Here is a 21,217-nt window from a genome sequence, read left to right as displayed (position 1 = left end):
AATGTACAGCAGCTTAAAAGAAGCAGTTGTTCAAAAAGGTATCTGATAAATCATTGCCAAGGGGCTGGGAGGGGAGGGAGGGTAGTTGTGTTAAACCACAGCTCTGTCACTAGTATGCTGTGGGACCTTGGACATATTACTTAACCCCTCTGCCTCTCAGCTTCCTCCTATACGATTGCTCTACTACTCACCCTACAGATCCGACTCTTCATAAAACAGTCCATGTGCTCCTTTCCATTCTCCCAAAGAACTCTGTCTCATGATTCTACAAATCTCTTCTAAGAAGAGCAGAATCCCATGGCTGTTCTTCTATAGACAATGCAGTCCAAGTTCACTATAACACAAGAAATACAAACTAAAACTACACTGATATCCTATTTTTCTCTCATCAGATTGATACATATTTGAAATCTTGATAATATATTTTGCTGGCCAGGCTACACATGAAAAAAGCCTGGAAGCGATAGGCTCTAGTCAGTAGCAATGAGCAGCATAGCTAGCGCTCCATCTTGTTTGCTAAATACTGTTCCTTACTTAATGAAAACGGAGCTGCTAAAGAAATTGCTGGCTTCAGGGCTGTCTGGGAAAGTAGAATATGAGCCTGAAATATCTTATTAGGTGAAAAAATAAATGCTCAAAAAACTAATGAGAACATATCAAAAGGACACTAGAACCATTTTGAAGGGGTTCCAACTAGCCAAATTCATAATGATTTAGCTGCTATAGTCTATATAGTCTATATAAGGCTAAATAATAAATTATAGTCTATAGACGGCTAAATAATAAATTCCAACCTCTTAAATAAAATAGGAATCCATGAGTCAATACTGATAATAAATGTATAAATAGGGGAGTAAAGAGGGTTCTTTCTCACAGTAAAATTCCAACTGATAAATGTGAAAGGAATGGAGGATTTTGAAAGTCAGCACTTGACAATCATCACAAGTAATAACTGGAACAGGTAAGAGTCATCAATGGTTGATAAATTTTGAGTAGAAGGATATTTGCATGGCCTCAACATGTCTCCTTGATTGCTTATTAGTTTTATGAGAGAAAATAGTAACTGTAAAGTGGAGAAACCATAGGGTACCTTAACCAGGTTATCAAAATTGAAATCACCAGTGAAAAGCAGACTGGACCTCATGTACTTCCTGATATGATGGCCTCATGTTGTATTCTGGCTGAGAATGCATAACCTGAATGAGATTGGGATGAAATATTCAGAAAAATTCAAATAATCACACATTCTATAAAATGCTTGGACCGTTTTCCTCAAGAATGTCAGTGTTCTAAAAGGAAAAAAAAAAAGGCTGCCTGTTTGATGTGGCTCAGAAGGTCACGATTCGATTCTCGGTCAGGGCACATGCCCAGGGTGCAGGCTCAATCCTCACTGTGGGGTGTGCAGGAGGCAGCCAATCAATGGTGCTCTCTCATCACTGATGTTTCTCTCTCTCCCTCTCCCTTCCTCCCTGAAATCAATAAAAAAAAAAAAAATTTTTTAATGCTGAAGAAAAAACTGTCTCAGAATAAAGGAAGCTAAAGGATCACTACAATTAAATACAAGATGTGATCTTACACTGGATCCTCTATTAAAAGGAGGAAAATAGTTTTTAAAGGGCATGATTGGGCAGTGGAAAAAGTTGAAGTATAAACTGCAAATTAAAGTATCATCTCAATGTTTGATTTCCTAAATTTGACATCTGTACTATGCTTACATAAGAGAATATCCTTTTCCTTAGGATATACACAAGAAGATTATGGGAAATAAAGGAACATGCTGCTTGTAACCTATTCTCAAATCATTTATGATAAAAAATAAATTATAATATTTTTTAAATGTACAATTTATCACATACTGGAACGGATAGAGTATGAGATTTAAACACAGACTTTGGTACAAATCCTCTCCTCTCCACTAACAATAACTTTTGACTTCGGGGCAAGTTTTAACTGTTCATAGCCTTAGCTACCTCACTTGTTAAACTGGAGTAAAAGGATTTGTCTTATAGTAGGTTGTGAGTATGAATAACATTATTATGTCTTAACAAGTACCTAGCAAAGTAGAAAATACTGAATAAACCACTAGCTTCCTCTTTCATCCACCTCTTTGTTCTAACTAAATGCTAGGACATTTTAGAAACTCATTAACTTTTAGGCTGCTAGCATACAATAAAGCAGGCCCAAGTATTGTCATCCAATGAATAGAAGCAGCCTCAAACAGTTAACACCCATGTGGCAATCCAATGTTCTGTGTCACTTTCTGTGTAGAACAGTTTCATGAGGCCTGGACATTCTGTGATGAACTTGGGTGATCTGGATTTGAACACCAGATCCACCACTTACTAACTGTTGACTTTCCAAACCTTGATATTTTCTTGCCTATAAATCATTCGTTGTATTACCTTGCATGATTGTTATAAGAACTAGGAAGAATATATGGAAAATACTTAGTTCCAAAAAGGTGACACAGTAAATGGTAGATATTACTATTATGGATATCAATGAATGCCTGCTGATTCAGTTTTACAGTCCCTGACAAGAGTACCTGTTAGTTTGTTTGTTTGTTTGTTTGTTTGTTTGTTTGTTTTCTATCATAAATGAATACATTGATGAGAAGAAAACAGTAGGTTACAGAGCTTATTAGAGTTTTGGTGCTCAATCCTTCACATTTCCTCTTTAAAGTTTCCAATCAAGGGCAGTACAATAGTTGCCCTTATCTGCAGTTTTGTTTTCCTCTGTTTCAGTTATCCACCATCAGCTACATCTGAAAATATCTAAGTCATTCACCTCATTTCATCTCACGCAGGCATTGTATCATCTCACATCATCACATGAAGGGTGAATACAGTACAATAGGATAGTTTGAGAGAAACCACATTCCTATAACTTTTATTATAATATACTGTTATAATTGCTGTATTTTATTATTAGTTATTTTTGTTAATCTGTTACTGTGCCTAATTTATAAATTCAACTTTATCATAGGTAGGTATGTATAGGGGAAAAAATCTAGTATACATGGGTTCGGATCAATCACAGATTCAGGCATCCATTGGGGATCTTCAAACAAACCCCCCATGGATAAGGGAGATTACTGTGATTGCTATTCAAGGAAATAACAACCAAGTGGAACTTGCATCCTGATTTATTAATTTCTGGGAGAGAACCCAATAATCTATGATTCCAGAAACTGTGCCGATAAGTAGGGATAAAAAGGTAGCTAGTGAGATAACTAAGAACTAAAGAGAGAGGAAGGATTGGGAACAAAAAACTTCTAATTTCTTTCCTGACTTCAGAGAAAGTGGATAGTAACGGACTAAAAATGGAAAAAATGGCCACTCAGATAAAAGTCATGAAAAATGACCAAATGACTTGGAAGAGCATTCTCCTGAGAAAATGAGAGGGGGGAATCTCTGAAGAAGAGTCAGACATCACCAAAGGCTTCAGGGTTTTCAAGACTGGAAAATTTCTTGGCTTCGTTTAGTGGCCTGAACGACCACAGATACCACTCTAAGATGGACTCTCAGTTCCCATGTGTACTTCAGAGGTTCACTTTTCGGAATGGCAAGCAGGAGTCAAGGGCTTTCTGCTAGCTTCTAAAGCACTATTTATAGAGCTACAGTACTGGGCCTACCTCTCGGGTCAATTTCTCCCAGATGGGTTGTGTGGGGACTCAGCCAATAATGTGTGATTTTCCCATCCACTAATCTATTATTGCCCCTTGGTCTGAGGATAAAAGTAATTAAGAAAGTTTACAAAGTAGAAGATCAAATTCCATGGAACATTGAAATCCCTTGAACCAACCATGTAATTATAGGTTCAGAACAACTAAAGAAATCAAATGATTGAAACTGGACCCCAGAATCTTTGAAATATCATGTCCAGAGATATCACTCCTATTGATGCAGACAGTAGCACCATAATAAAGCAAGTCAAGTGTGATAGGGAACCCAACGTTGAAATTTTGAAAGTACATCCACTTTCCAAATGTCAGTATAAACATCAGAATATTGCTGAGTCCCTCTTCCAATCCACACTCAGGAGAGGCCCAAACCCACCAGACTTCTTGGACTGCCCCAATCTCAGCCAGTCTAGAGGAGACTTTAGGAGAACAGACTTTTGCCTTTTTCTACATTATAAAGCTGTTTATTTCAAGCAGTGATGCCAATTAGAAAAATAGCTGGAGCAATATTATGGCATTATCTACTAATATTGGGTCAGTCAGCAGGAGAAGCAAGAATTTTTTGATCGCGTAGGCATGGTTGCATATATTTCTATATAACTGCCTCACCTCTTTCTCCTGAACTTTTTTTTCTTTTTTACTTGATCTACATTCCTTCCTTGTACTTCCTTTAGGAAGGTTATATAGTCACTCAACTTGGACATAACTAGCCCCAGTTCTTCCAATTACTTCTTTATATTATCATTTTAATATAGAAAGAGGTTTGGAGTCCCATTTAGTTAGGCACATATGTAGGCCTTCCTTGGTAGCAACACAACACTTAACAAAAAAGCTTTTTAAAAAAATCTTTATTGTTGAAAGTATTACATATGTCCCCCTGTATCCCCCATTGACCTCTTCTAGCCCGCCCCCACCCCACGCCCCCGGCCCCAGGCCTTCACCACACTATTGTTTGTGTGTATGGGTTATGCACATATGCATACAAGTTCTTTGATTGATCTTCCCACCCATCCGCCCCTGCCTTCCCTCTGATATTTAAGCATGACAGTCTGTTCCATGCTTCTATATCTCTGGATCTATTTTGTTCATCAGTTTATTCTGTCCATTAGATTCCACTCATTCCATTAGTATGAGTGTGATCATGTGATAGTTGTTTTTCCCTGACTGGCTTATTTAGCTTAGCATAAAAAGGATGTTTATGGACACAAAAAGTAGATTAGTGGTTGCTCAGGCAGGAGGGATCCTTACTGGATGAAAATATTGTTAAACTGATTTATGGTCATGTTTAATGTTACTAAAAATCATTGAATTGCATATTTGAAGTGGGTGAATCATGTATATGTAAAATAGACCTCAGTATGTGTAAAGCAAAAATAAATAAATAAATAAATAAATAAATAAATAAATAAATAACCTTAAAGCCTTTTTCCCCCAAATATTATAAGCCTTTGGTCAAAACTTTATAAGAGCTGGGTAGTTCTTGCATTATATCTTGAGATGCCAATTGGTATTAAGCTGTTTCTCATTGCCCTGTACTTTTGTTTTGGTTTCTTGGCAAAGGTCTCTTTTCTTAACTTATCCTTATACCTTATGCACTGATTTCTAACATGCTATGAGAACTGCTTTTACATTTGATCTTACTCCCTGTCACATGGGACTCTCCCAATACCTTTGATCTGTTCACACTGGACCCTGGGTACACCAGACATTCTGTCCACGTTGGGCCAGTTAGAGAAACTAAAGAAGTTTGAAATCAGAGACAAGCTTCCAGGAGAGACTGGAAAAGGTAGAAACAGGTCAGACTGACAAAGCATTGCTAAGCAGGACCGTGATCTAGGTGCCCACTGCTTCACAAACTCAAATTAGGCCTCAAGTAAACCATGGTCATCTTTGTTTCCAATCAAGACAGCTGTGTTATCAGAGATTCTAAAGATAAGAATTCCTTGACTTGCTGGACCAAGAAACCATCATTCAAATAATGCTATATGGACCAAAGAAATGTCAGTGTAACAGTCATAAAATTCAGAGCCAAGAGAGGAAAAATTCATGTTAATGAAAAAAAATTGAACCATCTGAAGAGAAAAGATACAAAAACGTTACCTTATATGTAATACTTTCAACAAGAAAGATTTTTTTTTTTAATAAGAAGATACCTGTTAATATGTTTAATATAGCTGCTAAGCCATGAAACATACAACCTTCAGAGGAAGCACATACAAGAAAATAAAAGGAGGCTCTCAGGTTCCAAGTTTCCAGCCAAGATCAGTAAGATAAGTACATGAAATATTATGGCTGTGAAATTTCAACCTTTTAACCGTTCAGCTGAAATATCTTGTGCTAGAAAGTGAATGATTCTGGAGCAGAAAACCTTGGGCTTGCAGCTCATGTATTTGTTCCCACCTATGTACAAGGTGTTGTCAGTTCCCTGGGAAACCATTTACTTTAATTGCCAAATGTTTTCCTGTAGTTCTTTGAGAATATCATCACTACCCATGATTTTCAAGCAGATTTTTTTTCAAAAATAAAACTGTTCTAAATTCAGTTTTGGTAAAACATACTGCTTTCTAATAGAAATTCTTTCAAGACCTCCACCTCACCCTTGTAATCCACAGGTTCTCCTTATTCTTCCAGAACTTACTATTCATCAACCCAAAGTCAATAGTAAACAAAACGAGTGAAAGAAAAGTGAAAGCATGGACTCCATTAGTGCCTCAGATACTTCCTAGGATGCCAACCGCCAAAATCATAACCTCTAGCCTCTTCCCACAACCCCATTCCACACAAACTTACCCTCAATTATCTCTCTCTTTTTAAGAGTTAAACAACTTTATTAAGGCCAGAAGAGTTAGGAGAAAGGGAAGTAAAGCATAGAGTTTCTCAGTATTTACTTAAATGTCGGTATTCCTTCCATTTTACCACGGTGTGCTCGAACTTCTTGCTTGGGTTTAAGACTCTGAGGCGGGAGAACATTGCCATGTGTGGGATATTTTTCCAAACATTTGGTTGTTGGGCAAAACATGCCAGAATTTCCGTAAATCCTGGTGGTTCTATGTGGACAATGATGTCACCCGCACGTGCAGGTCTAACACAGGCACCAGCTCCGCATGCTCTTTGCCCACAGGGTCCACTGCATGGCGCCTGGGAGCAGCTATGGCCCTAGTTCCCACGCACCTGCCATCATCGTCCAGGCAATGAGGACTCCAGGGAGACCTCCTCCATAATCTCTTATTCTTGTACCAGTTTTCTCTACAAAACCTATGCTATCAGACCCCAGCCCTTATTTGATTCCTTCATCATTCACTATATAGCAAACAGTGTGAAGATCCATTTTATGTTGGTCTTTAAGTTGAAGAAAATAAATCAAATTTCTGTTGTCCATGCTAAGCATTACTGTTGAGTATAACAGAATTTTCTGTGGGGTGAAAGAAGGTATAGTTGTGTCCAGAAAATTGTTTCTCATCTATTAATCTCTCTGCCTATATCACAGATCTTTTGTTATTATTCAAAAACACATATGTAGCAAAGCTTACCCTCGATATTCAACCCGTCTTCCATGCCTCTTCTTTGAGTTCTACCTTTTCAAGCAGGGTCATATCGCACTAACAGAGAATCAGAAGAGAAAGCAGGACTTCAGCTCCAGGTGATTAAGGAACACCTCTTCTCCCTGGCAAAATGAGGGCTGAATACCAGAAGAGAAAGCTTGGGTCCTGTGTAACAAACCCAATTCTTCTCCCAGTACCACCAAACCTTGATCTGGCTATAAGTTTTTCATGAAAAAATTGCAGCAACCTGTGATATTGTGATGTATAATAAGAAAAAATATATTTGGTCTTCATCCTTTTTTTCTGGCAAAGAGCTCCTAAAACCCTGGAATTTTCTAAGTGATGAAAGTCATACAGGTGTCTTTCGTTAATGAAGTGGCTTTGGGATCTCCCTTAAGGATGGGGGCTGGTTGCCAAGAGACCCAAGGGATTAGAGAGTTAAAACTTGCAGTCCCACCTCCATACCACCACCTCCTGGGAGGGGAGAAGGGCTGGAAGTTGAATCAATTATCAGTGGTCAATCATTACTATGTAAGGAAGCCTCCACAAAACCCCAAAAGGACAGGGTTCAGAGAGCTTCAGGGTTGGTAAGAATTGAGTCAAATTCTTGGACATCCTGCAGATGTCTGGGATTGCTCGGTGTTGAGCTGGAAGCCCCCATCCACCCTCACCCTACCAAAACCCTGCTGGTTGGAAATTGCATCTCAGAACACCAAAAGGAACCTATACCCTTTATTCTTCTTTTCCCTCTTATAGAAAAAAAGAGAAATTTATAAAACTGAAAGATCCAAAATAAAGGATTTAGTTAAGCTCACTCTAAGAAAAAAAAACTTTTTTAAGTACAAAAGAGAGATTAACCCTGTCATGAGGTTAATGTGATGTTGCATGAGCTCACCCAATGACTCGAGGTTGGATAAATGTTTCCTCATCTCCTGGACCTGTCTTTTTATCTTATTCTTGGATAATGTCCTAAATTGTTGTTGTCATAATTAGCTAGCTAATATTAATAACTAGAGGCCCGATGCACAAATTCATGCACAGGTGGGGGTCCATCGGTCTGGCCGGCAATCGAGGCCTATGGCGGGGCAGGGGAGGGGGGGCACCTTGCTGGGGGGAAGGACCCGGGAGGTTGGCTATGGGAGTACACTGACCATCAGGGGCAGCTCCTGCATGAGCATCTGCCCCCTGGTGGTCAGTGCGCATCATAGCAACTGGTCAACCGGTCGTTCTGGTCTATCGGTCATAACAGTTGCTTAGGCTTTTATATATATAATAGGAAGAAAGCAAAGGAGAGGCCAGTCATTACAGACATGGTCATCTGGGCAGCCTTACAAGGAAGCTGCAACTTCACACTCCCCAGGGAACCAGTCCATTCCCTGCAGATCACTGGGGGAAGGAATCGAATAAAAAAGGAAATGGGCACATATGCAGTGAAGTTGGGGTGACACAGGGAAGGTACTTGCCTGTCAGTCTAAGGTGGGAAAAAGATCATTGGCTAGAGGGAGGGTGCTACTGCAAGTGCACAAAATCCTGAAGGGCCAATTGGCTAAGCTCCTAGGTATAATCCCCAAAGAGTTCTCTCTCTCTCTGGCACACCTGTTTCTCACTTGCTCCATGGCCTGCACTCGCCCCTGCGCTAGCCTACCATGTGGCCTTAACCACCAGCATGGCCCATGGGTACACGGACCCCACACGCAACAGACTGCAACTGGGAACACAAGCCAAGCAAGCCAAATGCTGGACTGGACTGTGCTTTAATATGGAGTGGAGACTCTGGGCAGTGGCCTTAATTCTAGCCCAATTGAGGACAAGGCTAGGCTTTTTGCATGGCCAGACAGAGGGAGATGGGGCCTTGGAAGAGAATCTCCTTAATGTTACATCATCAGTAAAGCTTTCCATGATACCTCATCCTTCCCTGAGGGCCTCAGGAAATTCTTTTCCCAGCAGAACCCTAATAACTCCATTTCCACCAGTAACAAGTGGGGACCCAGAGGGCTCTCCACTGATACAAAGTTAAAATTACATTCTTGCCTATGTTCAGCTGCCACACCTAAACCTCTGTACTAATCCCTATGTGGGACTTCTGAATACCAACCCATTTTCTCCACTCCACAAGGCTACAGCAGACACTGAGTTCTGCCACCTCAATCATGGATTTGCCTATAACCTCTGCTCCTTTTGAACCTCTGAATGTCCACCCCAAACTGTCTTCTCAAAATCAAAAAAAAAAAGCCCAGCCTGCCCAACCTCTGAGGCTCTAACCTCCAGTGTATCCCTAAGACTCTCCTTAGTCCCTCTACCCAGAAGAAGCCTTGCCTTCTTCTGGCCCTCCTACTCCTCACCTGACAACGTTGACTGCTTACCACCAAGTCCAGATGCTAACTTAGAACATACAATGGAACTCTTCAGCCAATTCTTCAACTTAATAAAGAAATTATGAGAGGGCTAGGGATAGTTTCCATCGATTCCTACATCAAGCTGATCGGTTCAGACAAGAGTTATAGTCAACATGATTTGAGGACAGAATGACAGAACTATATTTTTTTGCCAAACAAATTTACCAGTTTGTAAAGTTGTTTTCTTAATGATTCAAGGAGGGTAACTTAGCCACATGTGTCTATACTTGTGAGAATCAGGTTTTAATTATTGTTGCATTTTAAAGTGTCATTTTCACACACCAAAAAAAAATGTTAATTCTGTTTAGGGAATTGGCATTACATAATCACCAAATATTTCACCCTCGTAGATCATTTAAGACAGTTTTTAAATCTTGCTACATTCTTCCACAGTTTTCTACATGCCGATCTTAACATCAAAGGTGAAATTCCTGAATGTGTAAGACTTGGGTCTTTACATTAAGTTTTAGTAAGACCTCTACACAACATCATTAAATCATTTCTTCCTCAGGGTTCACCCCTGGTCATTGACTGTGTGAAGAGTGAAATATGTGGTGTTTTTGCAAATGGCACAATACTCCAGTGGAAGACATAATGCCTGGGCCCCTCATTCCATCTGCCTCTGGTTTGTGTCAAGCTGACACGCTGTAGGTCAGTTCACTCATCCTTAATACATTGTTTAAATATACAGTAAGAGCAATATTCATAGAGTGGTATAAATATCATATCCCCAAATTACAACAGTTTTATTTAAATACTTCCATCTTCTACAGAACTCCTGGAGACTTCAATGTTTCCATAGCTTGAGATTAAAACAGACCAAAAGAAATGCTCTGAGATGGATGATACAAAAGCCAAATATGACAAGAGACATAAGTGCTTTTCTTTTAAGTCTCCTTTGCAGGCATCATTGCTTTGCAACTTTTGGGGGCATTGCTGGTGAATATATGGATCATTATAAAGGGTAAAGATCTTGTTCTAGAAGCTATTTCTATTTATAAAACCCTTCTCCATCCCCACTGAGGAAGTCAGGGGGATGAAAACAAATAGCAATACCAGACTACATTCATCATGAAGGCAACAAAACTAAGATTTAAACCTCTCCGTGTAGCATGAAGCTACAAAGACTATTAATTTGCTGTGCTAACTTCATACAAGGTGAATTATTATAAACAACCAGAAAGTAACATATATATGATTAATTACTAGCCTCACTAGTGAAAAGGACTCCCAATTTCGAGGTCCCTGCTGTCTGCCTTTGCTGGTATTTAGACAATAGGAAGTTGACTCTGGATCTAGGAAGTGCTCTGAAAGGGGAAAAAACAATCTTCATTTTTATCACAAATAATTGCTAAATAAGTGTATAACTTAGCTCAGAAATTAGAGAATGATTTTTAAGACTTTTCTTTTAAATGTTTATTGAAAATAACCCCCCAAATCCAGAAAGAATAAGGTGTTTTCTATATATGAGAATTTCTGAAGCCAATACCTGTACTTCTGTTTCAAAAAATTGCTATAACATTTATCATTATGCATAAAGAAAGAGAGATCTCAGTTGGAGAAAAATGTAACCAAAATCAAAATAAATGTGAATCTCAATATTTCATTTAATTATTAGTGCTACATATATCACCCCTTGCTTATGATCATTTAAACAAAGATGCTAAAATAAATAGCTGGATTGAAACAAGGCGTACTAAATAATGTTTTATTTTGACAGGAATGCATGGCATATCTTCACAAATGGTTTCAGTAGATGAAGTTTCCTGACATGAGAAATGGCAACAAAGCCAATAACACCAGGTAATACTGAGTCATAAACCAAAACTCTAGCTGAAAGCTTCAAAGCCCCAAAGAATTACTGGTGAATAACATTTAAATCCATTGATATGAGAAGAATTTCAAGTATTTTTCCAATGCAGAAGTCTGTAGAATAATGAATTCAGTGAATACTTGACTTTTATTGAGAACTTTTTAAAAGAAAACCCATCTCCCGATGGCTCAACAGCAAAATCAACTGAAATTCAATTGTTGTCCAGGGGGCTCCCTTCCTCTGCTTTTTGTAATTGTGGGCAACCTAGACACAACATTTTCCTGAAGTGTAAGCCAAAGCCTCAGATGCCTGCCAGGATTCTATCCTTTCCAATTTACTTTGACGTCCTCAGTTCCTTTCAGAGGAAATGAACATTAGCCTCTTGTGCCTCTCAACTCCTCGGTGATGTCCCATCTGAAAGACCATCGTCAGAAGCCAGCCAGTTCTTACCTGACCCAGACACATCATGGAAATACAGTGCTACAGGTGTTTGGCAGATGAACTGAGAGAAGCATCTGCAATTTCCATTGTCATTCTATAACCCTACTGTTTGGTTCTTCAATCATTTTTCCCTTCCTCTTCTTGAATGTAAGTGAATGTTAAAATAATTAATAAAAGAACACATTGTAATTTTTGCCATTTATTGAAATCTGCCAAGCTGATGTGTTGTTTTCGTCATTTTGCGACCTATTCCACACTCTGGTAAGGGCTTACTTCCAGTCTGACATGATGAGCTGGGCCATCATTCACGAAGGATGAAGAACTTGTGTAACAATCAGTTCCCTTAGAAGATGTAACGCCCTGTAAGATTTGGCCTGACAGCTTCTGGAAAGCCAGTGAAAGAAAAAAGTTATATTTTTGCTCCTTATGCACCAGTTACCTCTGATACAATTTCCTTAGGAGCTTGCTGGCAGTTCTCGAGGCAAAGGGACTATTTGTTCTTCTGTGGAAATTTTCATAGCCACAGGATAATGGTTTCAAAGAAAGGAACGGGAAATGATGAAATAGCAACAATGCTATTACCCTTTCAAGGAGAAAACTACCAGTATACTTCAACTGGGTGGTCTAATTATTACAAATGAATACTTATTTTTTATTTGTTTGTTGGTAGTATGACTTATTCCAGAAAGAATTTAAAACAGTTTCCAAATAGACTTATGATACAGCAAGATAAAATAACTTTAAAACACATATGGAAATAAATAAATAAATAAATAAATAAATAAATGCCCAGAGGATAGAAAATAAGTGGGAAAAAGAAATTCAGTAAATAAAATTCACATATATCCTTTGTCTTGCTAAAATATGCCCAATATTATTACTATTACTAATTGTTGATTAACTATAAATTACTAAATCCACAAGTAACAGAAGCACTGCTTGTAGAATGAGGATATGGGATTGAAAACCTCTAAAAGTTGCTCTTGAAACGAAGATTGTAGAATTCTTTGTAGGAGAGGCATCAGTGTCACTAACAGGTGGATTTATGTTACATTGGAAGCAAAGATGCATATGCTATGACTGATATGTACTTTTAGTCCCTAAGTTCCTAAATATTAAAGTTAATCTAAGAAAAAAAAAAGTTAATCAGAAAGAGTACCTTTGTTATAAGTTTATATTTACCTGTTAAGGACCATGGCTTGAAAATTTCCTACACATGGAAAACATATGCGCCCTTATGTTCATTGCAGCATTATTCACGGTAGCCAAGGCATGGAAATAACCAAAGTGTCCTTTTATAGATGATTAGATAAAGAAGACATGGTACATATATCCAATGGCATACTACTAAGCCATAAGAAAAGACGAAATACTGACATTTGCAACAACATGGATGGACCCGAAGAATATCATGCTAAGTGAAATAGTTAGACAGAAAAAGTTAAGAACCATATCATTTCACTCATACATGGAACATAAAACTAAAAGCAATAAATGAACAAACAAGAAAAACAATCAAACAAAAACTCATAGACACAGACAACAGTATGGTGGTTACCAGGGGGAAGGGGGTAGTAAAGGGAAAAAGGGGTCAAATACATGGTGACGGAAGAAGATATGACTTTGGGTGGTGGGCACACAATGCACTATACAGATGATGTGTCATAGAATTGTACACTTGAAACCTATATAATCTTATTAACCAATGCCATCCTGATGAAGTTAATTTTTTTAAAAGTATTCTCAGTTTGCATCCTAGTATTTCATGGCAATCACAGATGAGCAGTGGCACCATCCAACACTTGTAATCTGGGCCCAGCTCTCAGTTTCTTGCACACCTGTGGGAGAAAATTCATGACTGGATGAAGCAGTGGGGGGAAATTACTCCTTTTCCAAAACGAGCACTCAACACCCCATGGAGTTGAATGATTTATGACTCTGCACTGTGAAGCTGGCATTAAGGAAACTGACTCACTATTCACGGAAGTCTTCTAGTCGAGAATCCTGTGTGTGATGTGTTCTGACAAGCAGGGTGATTTTTCAGAATCGCTGGTGGCTGTCTTTCACTTTCCCCCAAGTGGCAAAGAGTTTAGAATTGTATTGGCTTCATTCCCACTGCTGCTTTCTTCATTGCCAAACTGGGTATGTACAAAACTGGACATAGGGAGAAGTTTAACTGATTTTACATGCCAGTGGAGGTCTTTTATGCTACTCTATCCTTCACTGACACCGTGGACCTTTCTATACTGGCCAAAACACTGGCAACTTTTTAGGCTAAGGTTAAAATTTTCATCTTAAGGCATTGGTGGTGTGCACTGGCCTTTTTCTGGGCCCCAGTGGGGTGGGGTGTCATCATGCTCCAGTGAACATCAACATGCTGAGCAGTGTCCCTGGAAACAATGCTTCATTTCACAGGGTCGGACTGAGAGTTCCAAAACTGCTTCACAATTGATTCCAGCCCAGAGTTAGACTATGTCACAGAAGATGGCCAAATTCTCTTTGCTATGAATGAAACTCTGGTTATTGGAAGTGAAGAAGTTTGTCTCCAGAACCTCTCACTTTCACTTCCTGAGGCCTCTTTGGTGTGTCAATGACCAGAATAACAATCTACATACAGGCTTTCACCCTTATCCAAATTCCCTCATCTATCCCTTGTATCCGTGGAAGTAGAAATACCTTGCATCAACCTAGACAAAGCTGCTCAAAACACCAATAACAACAGCAGTAGGTCCTATTTACAGAGGACCCTCTTATATGCCCAGCACCATACTGGATGTGTGACTGTGTTATTCCATTTGATTTTATCACCCTCATTTTACAGAGGAGGAAATCAAAAGTTAGAGAAATGAAATAATTTGTTCAAGATCACCCAACTAGCAACCTGCTTAGGTTTAACAAGTGTGAGGCTAGTTGAAAATTTCTTTCAACTCCTTGGAGAAATGCACCATATAAATTATAAATTTTTTGAACCTTCTGAAAAATTTTTCCCACACCAACCATGAAATTACGAGGCAACATGACTAATAAAACACAGAAAGCCACATGGACAGCATAAGCATGGTCTCCAGTGCTCTAGACGAGCTGCCAGCCCGGGACTAAGTGTGTGGATCTGTTCTAGCTTGCTATTTGTTAGTCTACACCAGCGATTTGCAACCTTTTTCATCTCATGGCACACATAAAACTAATTACTGAAATTCTGCAGCATCCCAAAAAATATATGTTTTGCCTATCTGACAAAAAAAATAGGTTTAATTTTGATTCATTCAAACCAGATGGCTGTTGTTATTGTTTTAAATATATTTTTATTGATTTCAGAGAGGAAGGAAGGAGGAAGAGATAGAAACATCAATGATGAGAGAGAATTATTGATTGGCTCCCTCCTGCACACTCCACATTGGGGATTGAGCCCACAATCTGGGCATGTGCCCGGACTGAGAATCAGACCATGACTTCCTAATTCATAGGTCGATGCTCAACCACTGAGCCATGCCGGCCAGGCTGTTCTCATTTTTTTTTCTTTGACAATCGAAGGGGAAAGAGATCAGTGCCCCTGACTAAATAGGCAGGTATTACACGTTTAAAAATTATTGCAGCACACCAGTTGAAAATCTCTGGTCTACACAGATTAAATAATGACCAACTAAGTTTCAGCAAGCTTCAGGTCTTCCCCTGAAGCATAATCCACAGTCATTTGTTCACTCACAATCCACCCAGATATTCAAACCAGCTCAAGCTGCCTGAAAACACCTTGTTTGTTTCAAGGAACCCAGCAAAACTCTCTCCAGCTGAAGGCTTAGCAAAATGCCTACAAGTAATCCAAGGCCTGCGGGTTCATTGGGAGCTAGTTTGAGAGGTCAGAGCTTACACACAAGGGAAAACAAAACATGTGCGAACGTGGCTGAATCTTTCCTTCCAAAGCAGTGCTGGACAACTCGTGTAAATATACAAATACGCTGAGCTGTGTTGTGAAAGGAGCCATTTGTTTTACTAACACAAGTTGGTATGGTGCAAGATTTTTCTTGGCAAGTAAACAGAACACAATGAAAAAATTTGTAAACAATGGAGTTTTCTGGCAATTTTTTGAAAACTGAATGGGCAGCCTTTCCAGAAGGTATAAACCTTTCCCTTTTCCTCAATCCCCCATGAGTTACTACTCACATATAATCACTTTAAAAGTCAAAGCAGATGAAGAAATACAGCTCAATGATCCGCGGAGCTCGTTAAAAGGACCATTTGGTCCCTAATGAGCTAACCTGCCAAATGCTCAACTTGGGGACTTACGTAGGCCAAGGCAGCCTGGCCAGAAAGAGAAGGCTTTCCATGATGGTCGCATGCTACAGTTCAGGAGGTGAAGAAACCACTCCTCCTCCCGGAATTCCTCTGAAGTGTAGTCATCATCACAGTGACGGAGGTTCGAATACAGAGACTACTTTAATTACCGAATGTTACTACAGAGACCAAATGTTCTTGCATAAACATGGGTTTCATTGGGGAAGTATTGGCTGATGGTCAAAAACACAGAAAAGTTCCCCACAGATAAGGTATGTGGTATTGGCTTAAGACATCTCAGCCTATATATCCTGAGCAGATTCCAGACCAAATGGGTCATGTGTGTCTTCAGCATCCTGTGCATCTTTCTTTCTACTTGATCATTCAAATGGTTAAACACACTATTTTGGAGTTACTGTCTGACTCATGTCATTATTTAACATGATCAGAAAGTACATTTACATCATCCACGTGTTAAAGATACAAAGGACTATGAATTAAATCTTTTCTTAGATCAATTTATATCCAAACATTTTTCAGTGAGAACTTTCTACACTTCCTCATACATAATTGTAAAAAACTACACATAAAAGATATACATTAGGTTTTGCTATCCAACTCCAATTCCCCTGCCCTAAAGCACTGGTTGATAATAGCCTTCGTTATGATGATAAGGAACTAATTTTGGTATAGTTCTAGATCCTCTTCTCTCTATTCCACACTAGGCTTATTCCACCTGCTTTGTCCTAAGATATATCCTTACTTCAGGGTTTCCGCCATCAAAGTTCATAGATGCTATTTAAGCCTATCTGCTCTCAACCAACTAACCAATATTGACAGTCTGTTAACCTGTCTATATATTTTATACTTTTCTGCATGCTCATATACTCACATATAAGCACATATACAATATATGTATGTTTATGTGCATAATTTGGTAAATATACTAATATAGGTGTGGGGAATTTTCTTTGATTTTTAAGAATGAGGCTACATACAAACATACAGACATATTTTTTTCTCACATAAGAGTATATCATGGAAATCCCTCCACGTATTAATTTAGTTCATTCCTGTAATGGTTGTTTATAAGTTCATAGTACTAGTATTTGCCACAATTTAATTAATCATTCCTCTATTGACAGTGCTGCACTTCGTTGCCTGTCTATAAAGCAGTTCTATCCCATGAGAAGCACAGCACAATGGGATATACGTAAAAGATTAACCTGCATCGCTGGGGTGCGTGAGGCCAACTACAAATAGAACACAAAAGAGAGATTATTCATACACACTTTCTATTCTTCTGCCCTCCCCATTGCAATAGTCCCCACCTGATCTCTCTGTTTCCACTCCTGCCCTTCTACGTTCCATTCTTCACACAGCAACCAATGAATTGTGAAGACAATAAATCATCTTATTTCATGACTTTGTTGAGCACTTTCCAACAGTTTCCATTCACACAAAGAATTAAGTCCACAGCCAACCAAGTCCTACATCATCTGGTCCTTGGCAACCTCTCCAACCTCATCACCAGACACTCTCCCCACACTCACCCCACTTGTTGTTCCTTAACTGCACCAGGAACCTTCCAAATACTGACATTTGTCCCTGATGTTATTTATGCCGTACACTCTTCCCCGGGAGTCCTGGGCTCCCTTCTCCAGTTTACCCAAGCCTCTGCTTCAATGTCTTCTCCTCAGGGAAGCCTTTTCCAATTATCTATATAATAAAAGCCTAAGTGAGCATTATGGCAGAACGAACAAAATGATTGGTCGCTATGATGCGCACTGACCACCAGGGGGCAGAAGCTCAAGGCAGGAGCTGCCCCCTGATGGTCAGTGCACTCCCACAGGGGGAGGGCTGCTCAGCCAGAAGCTGGGCTCACGGCTGGCGAGTGCAGCGGCAGTGATGGGAGCCTCTTCTGCCTCTGCAGAAGGCGCTAAGGAGCAGTGAGCCAAGCAATAAGGAGCAGCAAGCAGGTGGATGGTAAGGAGGGAGGGGTCCTGGACTGAGAGAGGGTTCAGGCCAGGCTGAGGAACCCAGCCCCCCTCCAGTACATGAATTTCGTGCACCAGGCCTCTAGTCATATAGAAAATAGCCACTTGCCTTACTTTGATATCCCTGCTTGCTAGCTGATATTACATTATATAATTACATCTTTTCCTCCATTGGAATACAAGCTCCAAACCCTGTCCTCCACAGTATCCCCAGGCCTTAGAATAGTGCATAGCATGTAGTAAGTGCTAAATAAATACTTGTTAAAAACAATTAATGAATCAGCACATGAATGAACGCAAAAGGTTAAAGGGGGAACACTATGATATAGATACAATACCCATAGACTGAGTGTTTTAGGAAGACTGTAGTTGAAGGCATTTTGGTTGGATTGGCTCTGGCATGCATCATGCATTAGTAACTTTTTGTTACTAAATCTTCTCCACAAGCATCGACAGTTAAAATTTCCTCTGAAAGCCGACAATTGGGCAATGGCCCTAAAGATTCATTATGCCACTTGAACTATTGCACACAGTTGCCTGAGCTGCCATTTAATTTCACCCTTTGCGGTCTCCCCAAGCATGAGCGATAGTTATTAGTGGAGACCAATGACAACACTGGAGAGAAAAACATCCCTACATGTGAAGGGCCTTCTGTTTCCCTTTTGGACGTGATGTGAAAGGAATGATGGAAAATGGATGCTGACTTGTACTGTTTCTCATTTTCCTTTGAGTCGATATAATTCAATAGATAGATACTCCCATTATCTCCTATTTACACATATGCATTTGAGCTTCAGTCAAAAGAGCTACTTAACTAGAAAGGAACAAACGTTCTATTAAATGGGAAGCAGCTGAAGATTCCACGTGCAACATACGAGTAGACAGGGCTAGCTCTAACTATCTGCCATGGACCAGCCTATCTGCTGACTTGCCATGATTTGATTGCTGTCTCTGCTTCCAGGGCCTCCCTTCAGAGGCAGCAAACTGAGCTGGCCGCCTCCACCACAGGCTCTGTGGGTCCCACCCCTTCTGCTGGGAAGACTCATAGAAATTTTCCAGCCGATGGAAACAAGTAGGTTCACCAGATGTTGGAGAAACATGGGATTCGCATGAGAACAACCACCTGTGAATCGCTCCACCGTTTACAAGTGCAGAGGGGCCGGGAGGTGTGCCTTTCCTGGCGTGGGTTGCCTCCATCCCTACCCCTACCTGAGGCATCTTTGGTGATGATATTGATTTAACTTCATCTGAACTAAGATACTGACAGAGAGAGTAAAGTGGAACACATACATTTCCTTTTTAACTCATCAGAGTTATATAGCTTACCATTGTCAGGCAATTTAAAATGATACCTCATTTCATCTTCATGTCAACTCTGTTAGGTCAAAGGTATGATTAATTGGTCAATTGACTTGTCCAAGTCACACAGCCAGAGACTAGCAGACCCAGGAGTGGACCCTAGCAGTGTGACTCCAGGGTCCATGCTTATACCCATGACTGCACTGCCTTGCACACCACTTGCCTCTGAGCAAAATCTCATCCACGACTTTTTTTAAATCAAAAAAGCTATATGTGAGAACTGTTCGTTTAAAAATGGAATAGCAACCAAAAGCAACCACTGTTTTCTGTTTTAAAGCGTATCTACTACTTTAGCAAAACCCAGCTTGAGGAGGAAACTCTGTATTTGAAGGGGAAAGAGGGGTAAAGTATCCATACTTAATGCCCTGGCTTGAGGCTCCACCACAACTACTTGCCAATGGTAATTTCACTTCCACTGATCCTTTAAAAGCCTGTTCCAGAAAGAAGTTCGATTTCACAGGAACGCCCACTGATAAGCCTTGTAATCTGTGGCTAATTCTTCTAGGTTGCATTTTCCCCCAATTTGTACAAACAAAATTAGGCTAGGTTTGTGATGTACATGCATTTGAATTGCATGTAATTGACAATATATAAGTTCGGTTTTACTATTATATCTAATATTATTTTGTAGCAATTTTTCAAAACATTCTGTGCTATGGGGCATTTGTCTCATGGCATGTGATATGAGGCAGGAATTGAAACAGAGATTATGTGATTTGAGAGAGGAAAATGTTAAGGAGAAACTGTTTAGAAAAATGTAAACTAAAAATGATGAGTTCAAGAATATCATCCCCCTAGCTTGCATGTTATAGTTCCTCTCATCCCACAGTCTGCGATTTCAAACAAAACCTGCTCTCTTTATTCCAACTGGGAAAATTTGGCCACAGATGAATCGGTGGAGAGTCTAGGGTGTTGTGACCAGCTTGTGATAGAGGAAGATCTCAGAATTTCCACTAATTAAAAAAAATATTGTAAGAAATATTTTCTGCCTTATCAAAGCAGCAATAGTCCAAAGCATACTTTTAAAGCAGGTTAGAAGAATGTTCAAAACCTACTTGAGAAAAATTATAAAATTCTCTGAAACTCACAAAAGCAGAACAAATGGAAGACATACCATGTTCTTGAAGAGAACATCATATCATATACATGTCATTTCTTCCTATATTTATTTGTAAAGTATGAAATCCGAATAAACATAGCTCTCAGAAATTTTTTAAAAAACTAGACAAGTATGTTATAAACTTTGGAAGAAGAGCTACAACAGTAAGCATTAATCTTAAAACAAGGGCAATGAGAACAAGCGTCTTACATAAATTAAATATATTTTAAACCCCTATAATTAAAACTGTGTGATATTGGTTCATGAGGAAACAGACCAGTGAAATAGAAAATCCAGAAATAGGCCAACATACGTATAAAAATTTAATATAACACAAATAATCTGGGGAAATGAGTTCTTAATAAGTGTTGTTTGGGGGGAAACATACCCAGCTCTCACACCAAGGGAGTTAGGAATATAAATGTAAAACAAAAACATAAAAGTACTAGATGAAAGCATGGCTGAGAACTTAGAATACAGAGCTTAGAACACAGAACCTACAGACAGAAGAACTTTGCTGGAGAGAACATGGCAAAAGATCCTGGACTGAACCTGACTACAGAAATTGGCAAGAGAACCTGACTAGAACCTGGTGACTGAACCTGGCTGGAGAACCGGG

General features: G+C 39.4%; 1 protein-coding gene across 1 annotated transcript; it reads right to left on the bottom strand.

Moving 5' to 3' along the window:
- Positions 1 to 6,566: 6,566 nt before the first annotated feature.
- Positions 6,567 to 6,815, bottom strand: LOC118655938 (stabilizer of axonemal microtubules 1-like). Its single transcript, XM_036308537.1, is given in 1 exon segment — positions 6,567 to 6,815. A coding segment is annotated over 1 exon segment (249 nt).
- Positions 6,816 to 21,217: the final 14,402 nt, after the last annotated feature.

This window comes from Myotis myotis, unplaced genomic scaffold (genome assembly GCF_014108235.1).
Source record: "Myotis myotis isolate mMyoMyo1 unplaced genomic scaffold, mMyoMyo1.p scaffold_m19_p_5, whole genome shotgun sequence".
Lineage (NCBI taxonomy): Eukaryota > Metazoa > Chordata > Mammalia > Chiroptera > Vespertilionidae > Myotis > Myotis myotis.
This window is presented reverse-complemented; position numbering and strand designations above follow the sequence as displayed.